The 18149-nt window shown below is 40.6% G+C and overlaps 1 protein-coding gene across 2 annotated transcripts in view; it reads left to right on the plus strand.

The window, feature by feature from the left end:
* Positions 1-11777, plus strand: part of FZD3 (frizzled class receptor 3) — a 99647-nt gene extending 87870 nt beyond the window's left edge. For both annotated transcript variants that reach the window (XM_077812341.1, XM_077812342.1), the window contains exons 5-7: positions 8356-8504; positions 10533-10766; positions 11564-11777. In XM_077812341.1, the coding sequence (XP_077668467.1) occupies positions 8356-8504; positions 10533-10766; positions 11564-11777 (597 nt within the window). The remainder of the gene's footprint in view (positions 1-8355; positions 8505-10532; positions 10767-11563) is intronic.
* The last annotated feature ends 6372 nt before the right edge of the window (positions 11778-18149 follow it).

Here is an 18149-nt window from a genome sequence, read left to right on the forward strand (position 1 = left end):
TTGGATTGGTCAAGTCAAACTTCATAAAAAGCCTGTGCTTTTTCTAGCATTTTCATGTTCCTACTTCTGATCATCAGACTGTCTAGTTGTCATGCTGTCTGGAGTGGCTCATAACCATGACTGCTGACCTCAGGGCAGACTGTCAACAAGGCAGGGGAGAGACCCCAAATGGGTTATATGTTCTATAATTAGATTTCACCAACCCAGTAACAAATGTGAACTCCTGGAGCACTATAACAGTCTTGTCATGGAGTCACAGAAGATCCCTTTGGGCAATCCAGTCTATCCTGCCACCCAGGCAAGCGGGACTTAGTGATGGGTGCTTTACACCAAAGATCATAAAAGATTCAGGTTGCTTCCAGTCCCAAGAGACCAAGTTATCTCATCTTAAGCATACTAACACACAGGTGAGCTGGACTGGTTTCCAGCAATGAATTTGTCAGTGCTTGGCTGAGGCTTGGCAAGAGCGGACACCTGGTCTGCCAGCGTGTCACTAGTTAAAAGGGATTTTATTTTAAGTGGGACCTTTCTTTATGCCACGGAGATGGAGTGCATGTGTGCCAGATTGTATTTAACGCTTTTCTCTCATGAGTGAGTTACAGTACAAGTTCTTTCAGTACTGATTTAATAGAGTTCTTCATTAGTGTGGGTAAAGAAGACAAAATCCTGTGACAGTGCTTCATGTTATGCAATTCTTGGTGTTTCTTGTCATCGTAATATTTGTTTTGTGCCGTTTAACGAGGCCTAGATCAGCAGATGCAACGAGTTCTGTAGAAAAGTCAGTAGGAGAGGTGCACACGCACTTTTAATCCTTTAATAGCATTTCAGTTTTTCCCTTTTAACAGTCTATATCAATAGTTCAACTTGGGGGATTTTAAAAAATAAACTTTAGTATTTGCAGCAGGTTATAACAGTAAGCCCCTGCTGACTGACGTAGCTTTTATCCACTTTTCTGGTATGCTGAAAGAAGAACCAGAATACTCTTGGATGCATCTTTTTTCAGCTACTTTTTATAGTGGTGATATTTCCTTAAAATATGCTTTTTAAAAGAAAAAAGCTTTCTGTGACTCTTGAGTGAGTTGTGACTTGGTATCTTCATTCTTCCCCTCCCACATTGGATTTTATCTTTTGTAAAAGGTTTTGTCAAAATGTCTAGCTCCCAAATGATATTTTCAATTGCACTTAAATTTCAACCCTTTATTTTACATTAATACCCTATTTTTGTGTGTTCTTGTAGGAGTGCTTCAGCTAGGGTTGCCAACCCTCCAGGATTGGCCTGAAGTCTCCCGGAATCAGCATCGATATCCCAGTCACTATTGAAAGCACGCCGGGAGATTTTAATAGCCTATTTTAAGAAAATGACATTATGTCGTGTGTGGGGGAGGGGGCGGGAATCTCCCAGAATAGCTTCATTCAGAGTTGGCAACCTTAGCTTCTGCTCAGAGTGAGTGGATGCTGCTGCTTTAGATGTTTCCACAAATCCTCACTCTTAAAGTAGTGTGTGGACCCAAAGGCTTTAAAAGCAATTAATGTGTAATCCGAGTCACAGTCTTGATGTAGTGCATGAGCTACAGGGGAAGAAAGGAAAACCCTCCTCCTCCATTTCTGTTTTGTTGCCCCCTGTTGTCAGACTGTGATCTGGTCACTCTTTTAACATTTTCCCTAACTTATTCATTCATTTAGTTCATTTTAGTCAATGGGCCCTACTAGCGGAGTAAGACACATCTGATTGTAAATATACACAGTATGATGGGCCCTTAAGGTAAAGCAGGGTTTCCTAAACTAGAGCACTCCCTGTAGAAGATGGCGGAGAGTGCAGCTAGACCTCTCATTTGCTCTCCAGAGTCTGACACATCATTGTTTAAAAATATCAGTCTCTAGCTGTTGTGGTTGTGGGGGGAAAAACTTTCAAAATGTGACCCAAGTGTAAAAAATGCAGTGATGTTTTCCGAGTTTGCAAAGAGGTTGAAGCAATAGCTCTGAGGTGTAAACTGCCCAATTAATGTCAATGGCTGCTAACTCAGAGCCCAATGATGATGCTTTTAAATGTTAACATTGTTAACAATTTCACTGCTCATCAAAACGTTAGAGAAGAATTTCAAATTACAAAGAGCTATCAAATAAAAATTTGATATGTTCTAAATATACAACTTAATTTAGTATTCTAAAATATAGGGAGACTTTAGCAGCACATGGCAGGGTTGAAGAGGGTTGTGATTGTTTTCATTTTCCTCAATTTAGCTCTTGGCTTTCAAAAGTTTGGGAAATGCTGCCAAAAAGGATTCATGCAGGAGGAGAACTCTGCCTGTAAGCCTTATTGAAAAGGATTCATCTAAATTGGATGAGTGGAATCACAAAAGTTATTATCAACATCTGAAACAATATTCCCCTTTAAGAATTGCCTCTGCAGATCCCTGGTCTTGGGGAAATACACACCTTGAACTGTCTGAAAGGCTCTCTGACTACTCAGTTGCACTGTTTCTCAATATTTTCAGGTTGATAACTCGTTTTGTTTAAAGTCAAGAATTTTCACAACCTCCTTACACTTTTATTGTGAAAGTATGACTATGCACACACAAACACCATTGATTGCAACCCACTGGTTGAGAAGCACTGCTATATTGGATTCCCACTTTCACTGTGAATCTAGACTTTAGAGGATTATAGCTCCTACCACTATCAATTCCTTTCCTACCACTTTGGCCAGCTGATCTGAGCACCACTCATTCTTTTTGACTGTGTTACTGGACCATTTGTTCTTTGACTTTTCAAGGTCTGTGTGTTGGGTTGTAGCTTTATCAATGCACAGACACATTTGTTAATAGGACTGCAACATTACTTGGTTCTGTGCTGGTCATTACCTCTTTTTATATCTTAAGTGTAAGGAAATTGAAGGAAATTCTTGTCTAGAGACAAGGTGGGTGAGGTAATATCTTTTATTGGACCAACTTCTGTTGGTAAGAGAGGCTTTTGAAAGCTTGAACAGAAGTTGGTCCAATACAAGATATTACCTCACTCACCTCATGTCTCTTACTAATATTCTGGGACTGACACAGCTACAGCAACACTGCATACAACAATGTCTTCTCAGTTACTGATTGTTCTCATACAAACCCTGATTAAAAGAAATCTAGATTAAAACTGTATATCGAGTAGCAATAAAATGGCATTGAAGTACATATAAGGCATATCTTTTGGAGGCTCTGAGAAGCCCTTCATTTATTGGCAGGACAAACTTCCTGTTCTTTTTCATCCATGTCAGAAACTTAAATGACTTATTCCCTACTTTCTGACAGTGGGATGTCAAGGAGCTCTGCCAGACAAGCCAGCAAATCCTGATACAGCCAGTGGGAGGAAAGGATGATATTGTAACCATTTATTAGATTAGGTGTAAGGACAGATCTCTGTGGCATCTAGACTGCCCAGTATTCCCCAAATCATCCTCCTTCACAGATTTTGTCGTCCTATTCACTGTCTCCTTCCAGGAGATGAAAAGAAACTGGGAATTCTGCCCATTCTCTCCTCCTCACACAGTTTACTCATATGGAAGTTATATGAAGTTTTATATCATTGTCCTACAAATTCAGTCACAGCATTGTACATCCTCATTTACATTTGACCTAGACAAGTTATGAAACTTGAGGAAATTCTTATTTCAGATCTATAAATCATGCTATATTGATTCACTTCTTTGCCAGAGCTCTTCCCCAGGAAATTGCTGCTGTTGGCTATTCTCTGAACTAGAGATCTGCAGATACAGTACTTGGAGGAGTAAGTAAAGGTTCTCATATGTGCCTGGAATCCTTGGAGTATATTGCCTCTGCAGATTCATAGTCACCCCAGTAGTCCAATAATCTAGATTCCTCAGGAGAGAGAGAGTAGAATCTAAGGTCTCAGAGTTTCTAACCTATTTGGAAGCTTAGAAAACCAGAGGATCATTGGAACAAAGATCAAAGTACTGCTGATGAGGCATCTAGTAAAGTTAAGATATTTTAGCCACTGCCTGCAAACAGAAAACTTCCACTTCTAGAGATGTTGATGTGTGGCTTAATCAGATTAAAGTAGTAGTAGTTTCCATTACATTAAGATACTCTGCTGATTTATATTTTTGGAGAATGCTTTGTGCTTGAACAAAATGGTGGTAGGAGTGTGGATAGTTCAAATCAAATATGTAATTTCATATGACTCAATACTCTTAATGTCTCAAATCCTATGATGCTTGACGACTGTAAATTGTACTTTTTCCACTCTCTGCATAAGGGCCGCATAGCATAACTGGAAATCATCTGGACTAAAATTAAATGAAATCCTGAGGGTAAATTCTGGTTGGGCTTTGCATACTTCGACTCTTTAAAAAATAAAATAAAAAAAACAGTTCCTGTGAAAGCATATGATTGTATTAGATTTGAAATTATGTAAGTGCCAAACATTTTGGAAATGTGCTATGAGCTTTTGGGTTTTAAACCTCGTTTTCTCAGTTTTATGGTTGTAGAGGAATAATTTCAAGTTTGTTATGCTAATTGTAACAAGTGTGGTAGAATCTATGGAGGTATTGGACTCGGTTTAAGGCACATACATACTCTTAGTTTGAATGGGTTAAAATAGAAGTCTATATATTAAACTTCAGTTTCCAGAGGTGAATGTAAGGGTTTTTTTTTGTTTTTAAATAGTGTTTCTTTTTCCTTTTTTTTTTTTTTGGGGGGGGGGGAAGAGACTTAAAGTACTTTAAAAAAAAATCTCAAGCGAATAATAAAATTTGAGGGTTTTAGTTAGTGGGGGGTGGTTTTTGTGTGTGCACGCACACACATATATATAGTGACAAAGTCCCTCCTCTGCCTTGGTGGGTCCTGCGTTTATTGGCGGATTTGCTTGCCTCAGAGGTTCACGGCAGCCCTCAGTTTGGCCGCTTTTGTGGCTCAAATCTGCTGTTCGCTCAGTTAGCTTCATCACTGGCCAGCATGGGGAAAAGGAAGAACAACAATCCCCACAGTCTCTGCTGATCCACGTAGTGGATCGGGGAACAGGCCAGAGACCTTCCCCTCTGGTGGAACCCACAGTCCAGGTCAACTCCTCCGGTATCAAGTAGGGAGTTGGAGGGATGGGGGGAACCTGGGGCCTGCCCTCTACTCCGGGTTCCAGCCCAGGGCCCTGTGGATTGCAGCTGTCTACTGTGGCTCATGTAACAGCTGCGTGACAGTTACAACTCCCTGGGCTACTTCCCCATGGCCTTCTCCCAACACCTTCTTTATTCTCACCACAGGACCTTCCTCCTAATGTCTGATAATGCTTGTACTTCTCAGTCTTCCAGTAGTACACCTTCTCACTCTCAGCTTCTTGCTCCTCGGTCGCACAACACAAACTGAAGTGAGCTCCTTTTTAAACCCAGGTGCCCTGATTAACCTGCCTGTCTTAATTGATTCTAGCAGCTTCTTGATTAGTTACAGGTGTTCTAATCAACCTGTCTGCCTTAATTGTTTCCAGAAAGTTCCTGATTGTTCTGGAACCTTCCCTTTTACTTGACCCAGGGAAAAGGGACCCACTTAACCTGGGGCTAATATATCTGCCTTCTATCACTCTCCTGTAGCCATCTGGCCTGACCCTGTCACAATATATAATATGTGTGTGTGTGTGTGTGTGTGTTTATATATAAAGTTTCACCTGGGACCCTTTGGAAATCCACCAAGCATGGATGCGCTGAACCCAAAAGTGCTGATATAATCCAGATGAATACATTTGTATTAAAGTATTGGCTTGCACTTAATCTATGCAGTGAAGATTCAATTATTTTCAGTAGTAAACAATGATGCCTCATTTCTATAGGACTAGGAGATACTGTACATTCACAAGTCTACAAGATTGTTGTTAGGGTACAGTTTATAATTGGCGTGGTTTTTAAGTTTTATTCTTTTGACCATTTTTATCATAAGATTTTCAGATAAGGATATTTTGGGGGAAATTGATTAGGTTTCTTCACACACAGGGTTGTCTAGTAGGTAACAGCAGGACCAACATAAAACTCCTTGAAGTTGGAGTTAACTTCAACTCCTGATTGAAGTTAAAATGATGGTATGCTGTGATTCAAGCACTGAATTAAGCGTGGTACTTTTCAGAGCATATCCTGTGAAACAGGCATTATAATGATCAGTAGATCATTGGGGGCTTTGGTAGCAGAGGCATAACTTCATAATATTAATACAATGGACTAAATTCTGTGATGGTGTAAATCCAATAAGTCATTTATAGTTATGTCAGTAGAGAATTTGGTCCAGTATGCAGGGAATAGACTCTTGTATTTACAAGTCTATCCAAATCTTTTAATCTTCATTAGGAAATGATGCTTCCTACCAAGTTAGTGCCCCATTTACATGTTTCAAAGCTATTCAAATTGTATAAAATGTACTTCTTGTGTAGTAATTAGGCTATTTTTTTGAAAGCTTAATTCAGGATACTTGTTTGATATCAACAGAATGGTCCACTTAAAAGAGAAAAAACAAAGAAACAAAAACCATCACCATAATAGGGTTGTGTACAATACCACCTAGAAAGCTTTCAGACCAGTTTTGTATGGTTAAATGGATAAAAATATGGAGAAGTCTATAGTATTGTCAAAGGCATTCAACATCAGTGGTTTCTCTTTGGCGGAAAGTGATGGAAACTAGATTAAAAGAGATGCTGAGCAAACTAATGACAATGGGAAAATTGAGCTCACTTGATTCAAACAGGAACTCAAAGAAAAGTCTCATGATAATGCTCATTGTGTTTCTGGTTTAATCATTTTTTAAAAAAATCTATGTCCATGATGAAGGAATGCCATATAGTAGTTAAAGAACAAGACTGGCTGTCATGAATTTTGGTTTGTATTCTTTTTTGCCATGGATGTGCAGTGTGACTTTGGGAAAGTCACTTAACCTCTCTGTGCCTCCATTTTTCTCATCTGTAAAATGGGGATGATTATACTTGCCAACATCAAAAGTAAATGCTACTATTTGTAAAGGGCTCTGAGATCCTTGGAAGAGAAGACACTACAGAGATGCAAAGAGTTATAATAATTACTACTGTATCTTCACTGGTATGTACATCTACTGACATGCACATCAGAAAATGAGATGCAATTGAGTAGACAGTAGTTCATCAGCCACTCCATTGCTTTTATAAAGTTATCTTGATAAAATAGCTGCTGAACCCTGTTTGATGACACTCCAGTTGAATTTTCTTCCTGTGAAAAGACCTCTTTATCATTGTTTGTTTGCCCAGTGTTAATTTAGGGCATTGTATGCATGGTATTACGTTCAGATCATCACACTGCTTTCTGATTTTACTCTAAGTAAATATTTATATTGCTAGTAAACAGGAAATGAGTGTTTTATGTTTAAGACCATATTGCATGAAGCACATCTCTGGTAGTGGTATTCTGCTCCTCAGATTATTTCCTACATCATTTAATGGCACATCGTATACTGCCAGTGGAAGCTTTCAATGAAGGTTGACCAGAAGTTGGAGATCCTGAGATAGGAAATGGCTTCCTGATTGTGGACATCTGAGACTGAGGGTATTTTTTTAATTGTGACGGTTTTAGTGAAAGTGTCAAGTGAATAGTTCTGGGATACTATAGCAGTGCAAAGCAGAGAATGCAGAGTGAATTAGCTCTACTTGCAACTATGGGGTGGGGTGGTTCAGGCAAAATTAGTTCTTTTGAACTTCAGCTTGAAATCTTGTTGGTTTTTTTTATGGTTCATGTCTTGCGGCTACAACTCAAGAAGTTCTCAAAATGTACTGATCATAAATTTTGTCAAACGAGTGCCCGCATTGTTTGTTTGTTTGGTAATAAGGACTTAGTATAAGCTGTGATTGTTTCTTCATGAATCATCCAATGGGGAGTAAGAATAAGAATCGTGTAGTAGCATCTTGCTGACAAACCAAGGCTCTAGGGGATGGAAAACAAGAATCTGCTCCTCACTGGAATAAGAGACAAGGGGTTGTTGAATATGTTCCGTGATGTGGAGGTGTCTGTATTATTGATTTTCCAACAGAAGTTGGAGCACATGGGTTTATGTAGTTTATCTCTATTTGCAAATTATAAAGGCTCATTTTTTAACCTATAATATTTCAAAATTGTTCAGCAGACACCACACCAGACCAGAAATACAAGACCTCGCAGCAGTTGAATCGTTTGTTTTTACACTGCACCAGCCTGCACATTATTCTGTGAAGTTCTATAGAACTGTGAAACAAAGGAACCCTGATGATGTTTACTTTGGCTCAAGGCTGAGACAGTTATTTTAAATTAGTTAATAGCTGGAGTAGCAAACTATATAATGGTGTGCAACATGTTCTTTTCTGTTTTCCTCTCTCTAGATCTCTCAGATGAGTCGCCCAGACCTGATTCTCTTTCTGATGAAGTATCTTATGGCTCTAGTAGTTGGGATCCCTTCTGTCTTTTGGGTTGGAAGTAAAAAGACCTGCTTTGAATGGGCCAGCTTTTTTCATGGACGCAGGAAAAAAGAGTGAGTGCTGTTATGTGAAAGACTTACCAGTGTAATATTGGCAAATAAACCCTTTCTCGCCTGTAATCCTGAGAGAGCACTTCGAGTTAATCCTGTCCAAACCAGTTCCTTCTTGGAGAGGGGGATGGCAGCAGAGGCAACTTGCCTAGAAATGCTGCACTGTTCAGTATATCTGAAAAGCAAACAAAAAAACAAACAAACCCATCCTGTATTTGCACCCGATTGTTTTCTCGATAACAGAATCAAATTAACATTCTTCATCTATTATGAAGCTATTCTGCTTCCTTGTTCTTAGAGGAAATGGGATATGCCACAATACTGCACATTTTTGTCACTTTCTGAAGTGTGCAGTAGTATAGCTTCCTTCTCTATAAGCACCATCTCTCTAGCTAGACAACTGATCCTTTCTATTGAAATGAAGCAAACATGTTTTCCACCATGATTCTGCAGCAGTTGTGTACACTTCTTAATCCTTCTATTGTGCATTGAAGCCCCTACCAAACTGCAGTATAATACAATTAATTCCAGTGAAATCTGTCTTAAGTGACATCTCAATGGACTGACAAATCGAGTGCTTAACACTAAAGTGGTCTTCTACTAAAAATGGAGGAAAATTGCACTCAATATAGTTGGGGCAGATTTTAAGACAAAAGGTAACCTACTAAATGTGGTCACTTGTATAAGATTCATAGCAACTTAGTATAATTAATAAATCTTTTATCTACCTAAATACACCCTTTCAACTAAGGCTGTGTAGAGACTAAGACAATATTTCCTAGCCTGGACATCCCTGGAGGTGACAGACTAGTCTGAATGGAGTAGGAGATAGGGTGGAGGATCTGAGCAGTGGGGTAGAGAAAGCTGCATGATACCAGTTGCTCTATCCTAAACATTCTCCTTCAGTTAAAGTACTGGGTGGCTCCTTGAAGCTTTCAGGCTTGTTGCCATGTTCCTGTGGTAGCCCTTACCGGTGCAGGAGAGTACGCACCAGCCTTCTGGCTCAAGCTGCTCTCTCCTGTTTGTATTGCAGATAAATCAGCAGTGAGAGGCAGAGCTGATTTGTCTTCACAGAGCTGTCAATGGACAGCCCCATGCTAAGTAGACAGTGTAGCATTTTGATGAGTGGGAGAATGAGAAGAAGGGGCCATCAGGTGAGGGGGGAGACCCTAGGGGAAGGGAAACAAAAACGAGAGCTTAAAAAAAGGGGGGGTTTTCCATTCTACAAAATGACTAAAAAGAGATCAAATGGATGGAAAAATTACTGGCAACTCTGCCAGAGCATAGCTAGAGGATACTAAAAGTGCACCCGTCCACCAATCCCACACAGAGGGGCTCCAAAAAACCAGGCTGGGAACCACAATCATTGAGCTAAGGCAAAGACAGATTCTGTATACTTTGTACTTCACAAAATATGCTGCTTTTACGGACATTTATAATTCAGTTTTTAAAATATCATTCTGGGGAAGGTAGTAACTTTTTCTGTTTATGTAGATGACTGCTTCTGCAGGAATCTGGGCATGTTGATCTCCTGCACTATCTCAAGGATGTTCTTGTGGCGATATCTCTGAACACTCCAGAGTTAAGGCCATAAGGGAATTCCAGGTTTAAAAGAAAATTACACTGCTTCTAGTTCTTGCATGATCCATAGGATTCATGAAGCTGCTGGGGTCATGTGAGGTAATGGCAAAGCTTTTATTTACATTGCAATTATGTTACCGTATGCCCTACATGCCTGTGCTAGAAGAGCAATTACAGGTTACAGGGCAATTCTCTAAGCATTGGCCAAAATGTTCAGATTGGGGTGCTTAAAATTAGGCAACTCATTCCATATGTAGGCATCTAAATAAGTGGCCTGACTGTTCTGCCTCACTGCTCTTAAGGTACAAAGTTGTAACATTTTGACCATGATGTGTGTATTAAAGCTACATGTTTAATGATAGCATAGGCCGGTTTGGAAGAGCTGTTGTGATCACTTTGCTGTATTTTTTTATTTTAACATTAATTATTCCAATTCCATATTTTGACTAGAGCTGTAAATGAGAGCCGCCAGGTGCTGCAGGAGCCCGATTTTGCTCAGTCACTTCTGAGGGATCCTAATACCCCCATTATCCGAAAATCAAGGGGCACTTCCACTCAGGGGACTTCCACTCATGCTTCATCTACTCATCTGGCTATGATGGATGACCAGAGGAGCAAAGCAGGCAGTGTCCACAGCAAAGTAAGCAGCTACCATGGCAGCCTGCATAGGTCCCGTGATGGCAGGTGAGTTCCATGCATAGTTTAAAATTCTAGTGTAAATGCAATTAATTAGCAGGGGGAATCCTGGTCACTACCTGCACTTTTTCATTTGGCTATGCTTTGGCCACCATGAGGTTGGATTCTGAACCTCTGCTAATATTCACCTTCCCAAACTAGTGATTATATCCTCTCCATTTGGTCCTTAAAGAACTTTAACATCTGGGTTGGAAAGAGGAAATGCACCGTAACTTCTTTCAGTCATTATGAGTGTATGAATTAGTCAGAGTATGAATGCAGCCAACAGCTCTTTCTCTACTGAGACAGAATGTGCCATGTGTGTACAGTATCTACTACCTGGGAAACAAAATCTTTTCCAAGTTCAGTGTAGTGTTTGAGCACGGCTGCTCTATACACTTCTGTGAGTTTGACTAACTGAAGAACGTTCCAGATCCTCAGCTGGAGTAAATTGTCGTAGTTCTACTGAAATTAAAAAAAAAAAAAAAAAGTAGCTTAGTTGAAGTGACCATTGGGTAACCTGTATTTACTCACCAAATTATTATTCTCAATGTGTGAATGGTGCTATGGTAATTATCTTTATCCTCATTTTATAGATGGGGGGGAAACATAGAAAGGTAAAGCAACTTGCCAGAGGTCACACATGAGTTCAGTGGCAGAGCCAAGTAGAATGAGTCCTCCTGTTTTTCATAAAAACATAGTACTATATATAATCAAGAGTTATTTACTTACATACTTACACACACTCTCCCTCTCTCTCTCTTGCCTGCGGTAATAATGAAATTGGCCTTGTTTTTATAAATTAGGTATACCCCCTGCAGCTACAGAGGCATAGAAGACAGACTACCTCATGGCAGCATGTCACGACTGACTGATCACTCCAGGCATAGCAGTTCACATCGGCTCAATGAACAGTCACGTCACAGCAGCATCAGGGATCTCAGCAACAACCCAATGACCCACATCACACATGGTACTAGCATGAACCGGGTTATTGAAGAGGATGGAACCAGTGCTTGATTTGCTTTCAACATAAAGGAGAAGCTCCTACAACAGTGTTACTTGGAGTCCATTTCTCAGTGATGTGATAATACTCAGTATTCTCATGCTTCCCATTGGTGCTGGTTTTTTGTATCAGGAAGCTGAAGTTTGGCTTTGCCTTTTTAAAGCCAGCTGTCATTGTGCTTACATCAGTGCTAGGATGCCCAATGATCAGCAATCTGGAAATTAACGAAAGTAAAAGCTAGTGGTAGCTTCATTTTGAACCTACCAGTAGATAATTATTAATAATTTATTTGATAACTTGTTATTTTCCCATCATATACCATAGCTGGATTTCTTATTAGAAAAATCCCCAAATACTTTGAATTTCAATAATTGTTACCTTTGAATACTCACTGGCGAGGTCATGTTAAGAGTTCCAATAAGCAGAAGGAAACTCTTGAATATTTGGAGGAGTTCTTCCATGAAACCCTTTTGTCTCTGATTAGATAATAAAGTGGTACTTGTCATCAAGCACAGAGGGAGGGCTGCATATTAACTACTGTACAAAGGGCATCTGTAAGAAATCAGCAGGCATTTTTTAAATAGCTATGCTGGAAATAAAACAAAAGAATGAACATTTGGCAGGAAGAATGGAAACTCCAGTGAAGATGGTCAGTTCTTACAGAATTGTTCAGGCTCAATTGTTAGGGTATGGGGAAGGGAAGGCATGATTTTTTTAAATTGGTATTGTCCTTGCCTTTTTACCAAATACTGTTTAAATTTTCTGCTTGTTTACAATTTTTCTGTGGGGAGAGGTGGAAAACTCAATTTGAAGCCAGTTACCTAGATAATATTCAGCTACCCATTTTTAAATTAACATACAAAAACTGTGAGATTCCCTGTTCCTGACCTCTCAAACACACGATGGGGGAACCCGGATTTTCTCTTTAAACTAGATTGTTTGACCTCTCTCCTTATGGACCTGTAAGAACAAATCCTGATCCCAATCTCTGCAGCTTGGGTCTGGAGGGGTGGGTGAAATGGATGCAGGGAGTTTATGTGGGAACCCACCAGGAGACTACAGAAATATTCTCTGTGAGAGATCCCTTTATACTGAGTTGTTGTGGAGTGGGAGGTTTAGAGGTAGGTGGGAGAGTACTGAGGAAGGAGTGCAGCAGTGGATCCATGAGTGCATAGATCCACCAGCCAGATTACACTTCTGTGGAAAGGAGGTGAAGGGGTGGTCAGGGTCAGGAACTGCTGCCGCTCTGTAATCTTGGAGGTGGAGCAGGTTTTCACATTCCTCCTCGGTTTAGGTGGAGTGTGCACTGGAGAGAGTATTTGGCCTATATGATGGGTCTCTTCTATCCAGCTCGCCACTATCATTCGGAACAGAGAATTCTCTGATTTTTATGGAAACATGAATAATTTCCTCTCCTTTTGCCTTTGTGGACATTGCAGGCAAAGTCAAGTCATGTTTTAAATGGTACAGTTGATCTGAAGTAGTTTCAGGTATCGTTCACCATGAAGAAACACTGGTTACATTTGAACCTACCTCAGTCATTACTGTAGAATACTGCTGGGAACTGTACATTTTTTCATTGTCCTAATATTCATTCCCCTTTTGACCTGTTTGAGGCATGTTGAAAAGACTTCGTATGTGCTTGGATGGCATAACCTCAGGGGCAAAAAAAAGGGCAAAAACCCAGGATATGTACTTCAGAGGTTTTTTGGAGCAACAAGACTTAGGCTGTGCAACCATTATTCATTTTAATTATTCCCCAATGACATGACAGCAAATCACTTAGCCATGTTAGTTTTTAAAATCAAAGGTTGTTCTGGGAGTCGCCATGCCTTTAAAAATCTGTTTGCTATAAATTGCTTTTCCCAGCCTGGCCAGGCTTTGCTCCAGAAGAGAGGCATGAACCAAAACCAACTTCAAATAAAAATTTTTGGAAGCTTACTCTATACACTCCCCTCTATGTAAATCCATTAATAGTGATAAAAGTTAGTGTGCACACATGCCTGGAGGGCAGACTAGACCCTATGATTTCTGTTGGATTGGCTGTATTTATAGCTAACTGCCACAGTCATGTATTATGTTAAGTCTCTGATTATTCTATATCCTCTCTTTTAAAGTAGATGGGTATGAGATGTGTTTAAGAGTGGCTTTTAGGGTGACAATCTTCCAATTCCATATCGTCAACAATGGTGAAACATGTTCTTGTTTTAAAATTTAACTTCAACTGAGCAACTTTTTTTTTTTTTTGCAAAGGGATGTTATTTTGTAGGAATTTGGATTTTCAAGGGGAGTCCATTATCTTCAACTTTTTAAATGTTGTAACTGAAAGTGAAGTTTTTACATTGATCTTTATTGCTATGTTTGCAATAGTATTCTGGTTTTGACAACGGTTTTGCATTATGCTGTGACTTGTTTAACTGTGGGAGGGGGATTTGGAATGGTTGAGGTTAGATCCATGGTTTGTTTGGGGTTTTTTTGTTTTAAATCTCTGTTAAATTTTGGGGGGGGGGAGAATAGTGTTTGTGGTTCCAAATGTGAGAGTTTAGACTTTCTTGCTTACCTATTCTGTACATGGAATGCACAGCCTAAGTAGTGATTCAAATATAACATTCTGGTCCCAGTTGCTGATTTCCCCACCACCCTATTGTAGTCCCAACCCCACATCCTATTAGTTTCAAAACTGAACTAATATAATACTGCATCATATTTCTAAAGCACCTGTCTTCTCACAATTTTAGATTCCTTTAAAAATGATGAATTAAGCATCACAGTACTTGTATAAAGTTAGTATTAGCATTATCCCCATTTTACAGTTGGGATAACTGAGGCAGAGAGAGTTTGTGTCACCTAAGGTTACAAGGAAGGCTGTAGCAGTGCTGAAAATAAAATCAAGATTTCCTGATTCCCAGTTTTAGGCCTTAGCCATAAAACTATCTATGTTTGTATTACTTCAGTTACAGCATCATGTCCTCAAGGAGTGAACATCTTGGATCTTTCTACTACATGCTGGCCCAACCTGCTTTCCTCTGAAACTTCATGCCAGCATACTTCTGTTCAGGGCCAACTCTACCCTACATAGAGAATAGGTGATTGCTGGCGGCAATGAAATGTTCAGTAACCACTTGAGTTGTATCTCTGACTGCAGGCTGTTAAAGTCAGGCATTTGCCAGATTGCCTATGGCAACAGCATCCCTAGCGCTGGCAATGTTCTTCATTTCCTAGTCCTTTGGCTACTATGTCTTCAACGTGCTTCACCCTAACGTCTATGGTTTTAATGAAGCTTTGCATAATGAAGATAGAATAATGATGTCACAGGTACAAGTTCGTCTGAGAGTGCAATATTTCTCAAGGACAGTGTTTTGCCTATTGAATCACAAACTATTTGGGGCTTGTTTGGAAAATGTTTTGGAAAACTTCAAAAAAAAAAAAAAAAAAGCTGCAAATTTGGTTGTAAAGCAGCTTGCCTGCTCTCAAATGCTGTAAATTGGTATTTTCTTAGTTTTAGTTTTTTAAATGTAACTTTTGTTATAGAGGCTTTCGTTCTGAGCTGTATATAGCATATATTTGAAATATGGGTGATCAGAGATTGATTACAGGATACAGTTTACCTATAGACTTCTGGTTTGGAAGCATCTCAGGTTAGTAGTAATGTAAGGACTGCTGCTGAAATCAATCTGGTGGTCTCAGTCTAGTTCCTAAGGGGCAGGCATCCATGTCATAACCCTCCATCACAATTTAGTACCCTTACAGATTTTTATTAGAGAAGCTGAAGATAACATGGGTATAGAGCATAGGTGGGCAAACCATAGTCCGCGAGCTACATCTGGCCTGCGGGACCCCCCTGCCTGGCCACTGAGCTCCTGGCCTGGGAGGCTAGCCCCAGCCCCTTCCCTGCTCTTCCCTCTCCCCTGCAGCCTGAGCACACCGCACCGCCAGACTCTGTCCTGCCGCTCTTGCTGGGCAGCGTGGCAGGCTCCAGCATGATAAGGGGGCGGGGAGCAGGGGGTCCAGGGGCAGCAGTCAGAGGACAGGGAGCAGGGGGCAGTTGGATGGGTTGGAGGTTGGGGGAGCAGTCAGGGAGCGGCAGGGGTTGGATGGGTCAGGAGTCCGGGGGGGGGGGGTAGTCAGGGGACAGGGAGCAGAGGGCAGTTGGATGGGGTGGAGGTTTTTTGGGGGGGGGTCATGGGATGAGGAATGGGGGGTTGGATAGGCATTGGAGTCCCAGGGGACCTGTCAGGGGTCGGGTGTGAATAGGGGTTGGGGCAGTCAGGGGACAGGGAAAAGGGGGGGTTGGATAGGAGGTGGGGTCCCAGAGGACAGTTAGGGGTGGGGGTCCCAGGAGGGGGCGGTCAGGGGACAAGAAGCGGGCGGGGGGGGGTTGGAGGAATCAAGCATTTTGAGTGGGGCAGTCAGGGGGAGGGGACAGATGGGGGCGGGGGCCAGGCTGTTTGGGGAGGCACAGCCTTCCCTACCCGGCCCTCCATATAGTTTTGCAACCCCAATGTGGCCCTCGGGCCAAAAAGTTTGCCCACCCATGGTATAGATACTGCATTACTGTCCTCTTCAGAACTGGTCCTGCCAAGTTAACAGTTGAGATACAAAGATGAAGGGTGAGAAAAACTTACCTTGTACTGTACTGTATTGTTCTAGAGACCGACTAGAAGATTGACGTCTCTACTGCTGTCAATCTTGGTATCTTTTACAAGCACTAAACTTATTTAAGGTCTGAGCCACTCGCTCACTCAATCTTCTGTATATTTCAATGGAAGAGCTGTCTCAGGATGCCTTGCAGGACTCCACCATTAAAGCAGGAGGAACGTTGCTGGCAAATTAATATCATATGTAGATAGATCATTGCTACCAGAGGTCCAACTTGAGCTGTGGAATGTTAAAATTCATATCAGATTACGCTTTTGTGCTGATGTACTTATCTTATGACTGTGTTACGTTGATTGCTGATGAATAATGACTCTGAGATGGGTTATCTTAGAAGTTTTCAACTGTAATTAACTGTTCTAGGTTCTCATGATGAAGACCAGTGCATTTAATGGCATTCTCATCTCTTCAAATGTTTCTGTTGAGATTCTCATGTATGTATTGTAACATCATCCATTTCTGAATGAGGGGGAAAGCTTTAGTGTTTGTGAGATTTTGTATGTAGTGGTTGCACTTTTGTTATTAGCATGATATCGTACCTAAAGTTAGCTGGTTTTACTTACTTGGCTCTTGGTAGACTTGTTTACAGTAGGCCAGTATCAGTTTTGTAATATTTGATTTTTAGCACTTTAACATGAGTGGGCAGACAGATTACCCTATAGTAGATGTACATTTTGATTTTAGACCTTATAAAATTTTTAATAAAATGACATAAAAATAGTTTTAGTTGGTCTCTTTTAATAGGCTTTGATTTTATTTTTTCAAAATTCATATAATTGTATATTGCTTTAAAAACATTTTGGAGCCAGCTCTTGCTTAGCTGCTGCTTGCTCGATTTACGTACTTCTTTTTACCATAGCTACCAGTAGCCTGATCTAAAAGAACTAAACTCTAAACCTCGATCCTGAAATAACTCCCATGCTAGAGGACCCTGTACCCTTGCAGTATTCCAGTACAGTCATTGGGAGTCTGCAGATGTCACTGCAGAATTATGCTGTAGTTTGTTCCACCCTTTTACAAGAAGGGACTATTCACTAGATCCTATTCATGTACATGGACTTTTATACTGCTCTGCCTCTTAAAGATAAAGCTAATCACCAGCTGGGGTCAGGAAGAAATTCACCCATAATATAATGTAGATGGCTAGGTGCATCGTCAGGAGAGTTATGTCTTTTTTGGAAGAATGTGGTATTGGCCAGTATCCAAGGCAAGATAACACACACACTAGATGGTCTGTTGGAGTAAGGCAGGTCCTATATTTGTGAAAGATGCAGTAAAATTCTCTTCTTACAGATTCTCTCTACTCATGAGTTTATAAAACTGCTGCTTCTCTCGTCCATGTGTTGTTTGATAATTGTACTGATAAAAGTGACCATCCACAGGGGGATGGAAAATAGCCTTTTCCACCCTGTGGGTTTCTGAGAGTAACACTGATTTCCAGAAGGGGCTTCAGGAGTAAACACTACTATCCCCCTTCAAAGAAGAAAAATGTTAACTTCTACAAGTGGCACACTGCAGGATCCATACATTTCCTTGTTCTTAACTATTAGTCCCTTGCACTCACCATCCTCTCCCTGGAGAGGTCACTGGGTGTTAGAGAAATTCTAGGGAGGAGTCCACAAGAGAGAGAGAAGTCTGGGCTTCCTAGGGATCAACCTGCCTGGAAACCCCATGTGCCCACCACCATAAGCTAGTAAAGGTAGGAGAACTTTCTAGACCCCCTGGAGTGT

The sequence above is a fragment of the Eretmochelys imbricata genome, chromosome 3 (genome assembly GCF_965152235.1).
Source record: "Eretmochelys imbricata isolate rEreImb1 chromosome 3, rEreImb1.hap1, whole genome shotgun sequence".
Taxonomy (NCBI): Eukaryota; Metazoa; Chordata; order Testudines; family Cheloniidae; genus Eretmochelys; species Eretmochelys imbricata.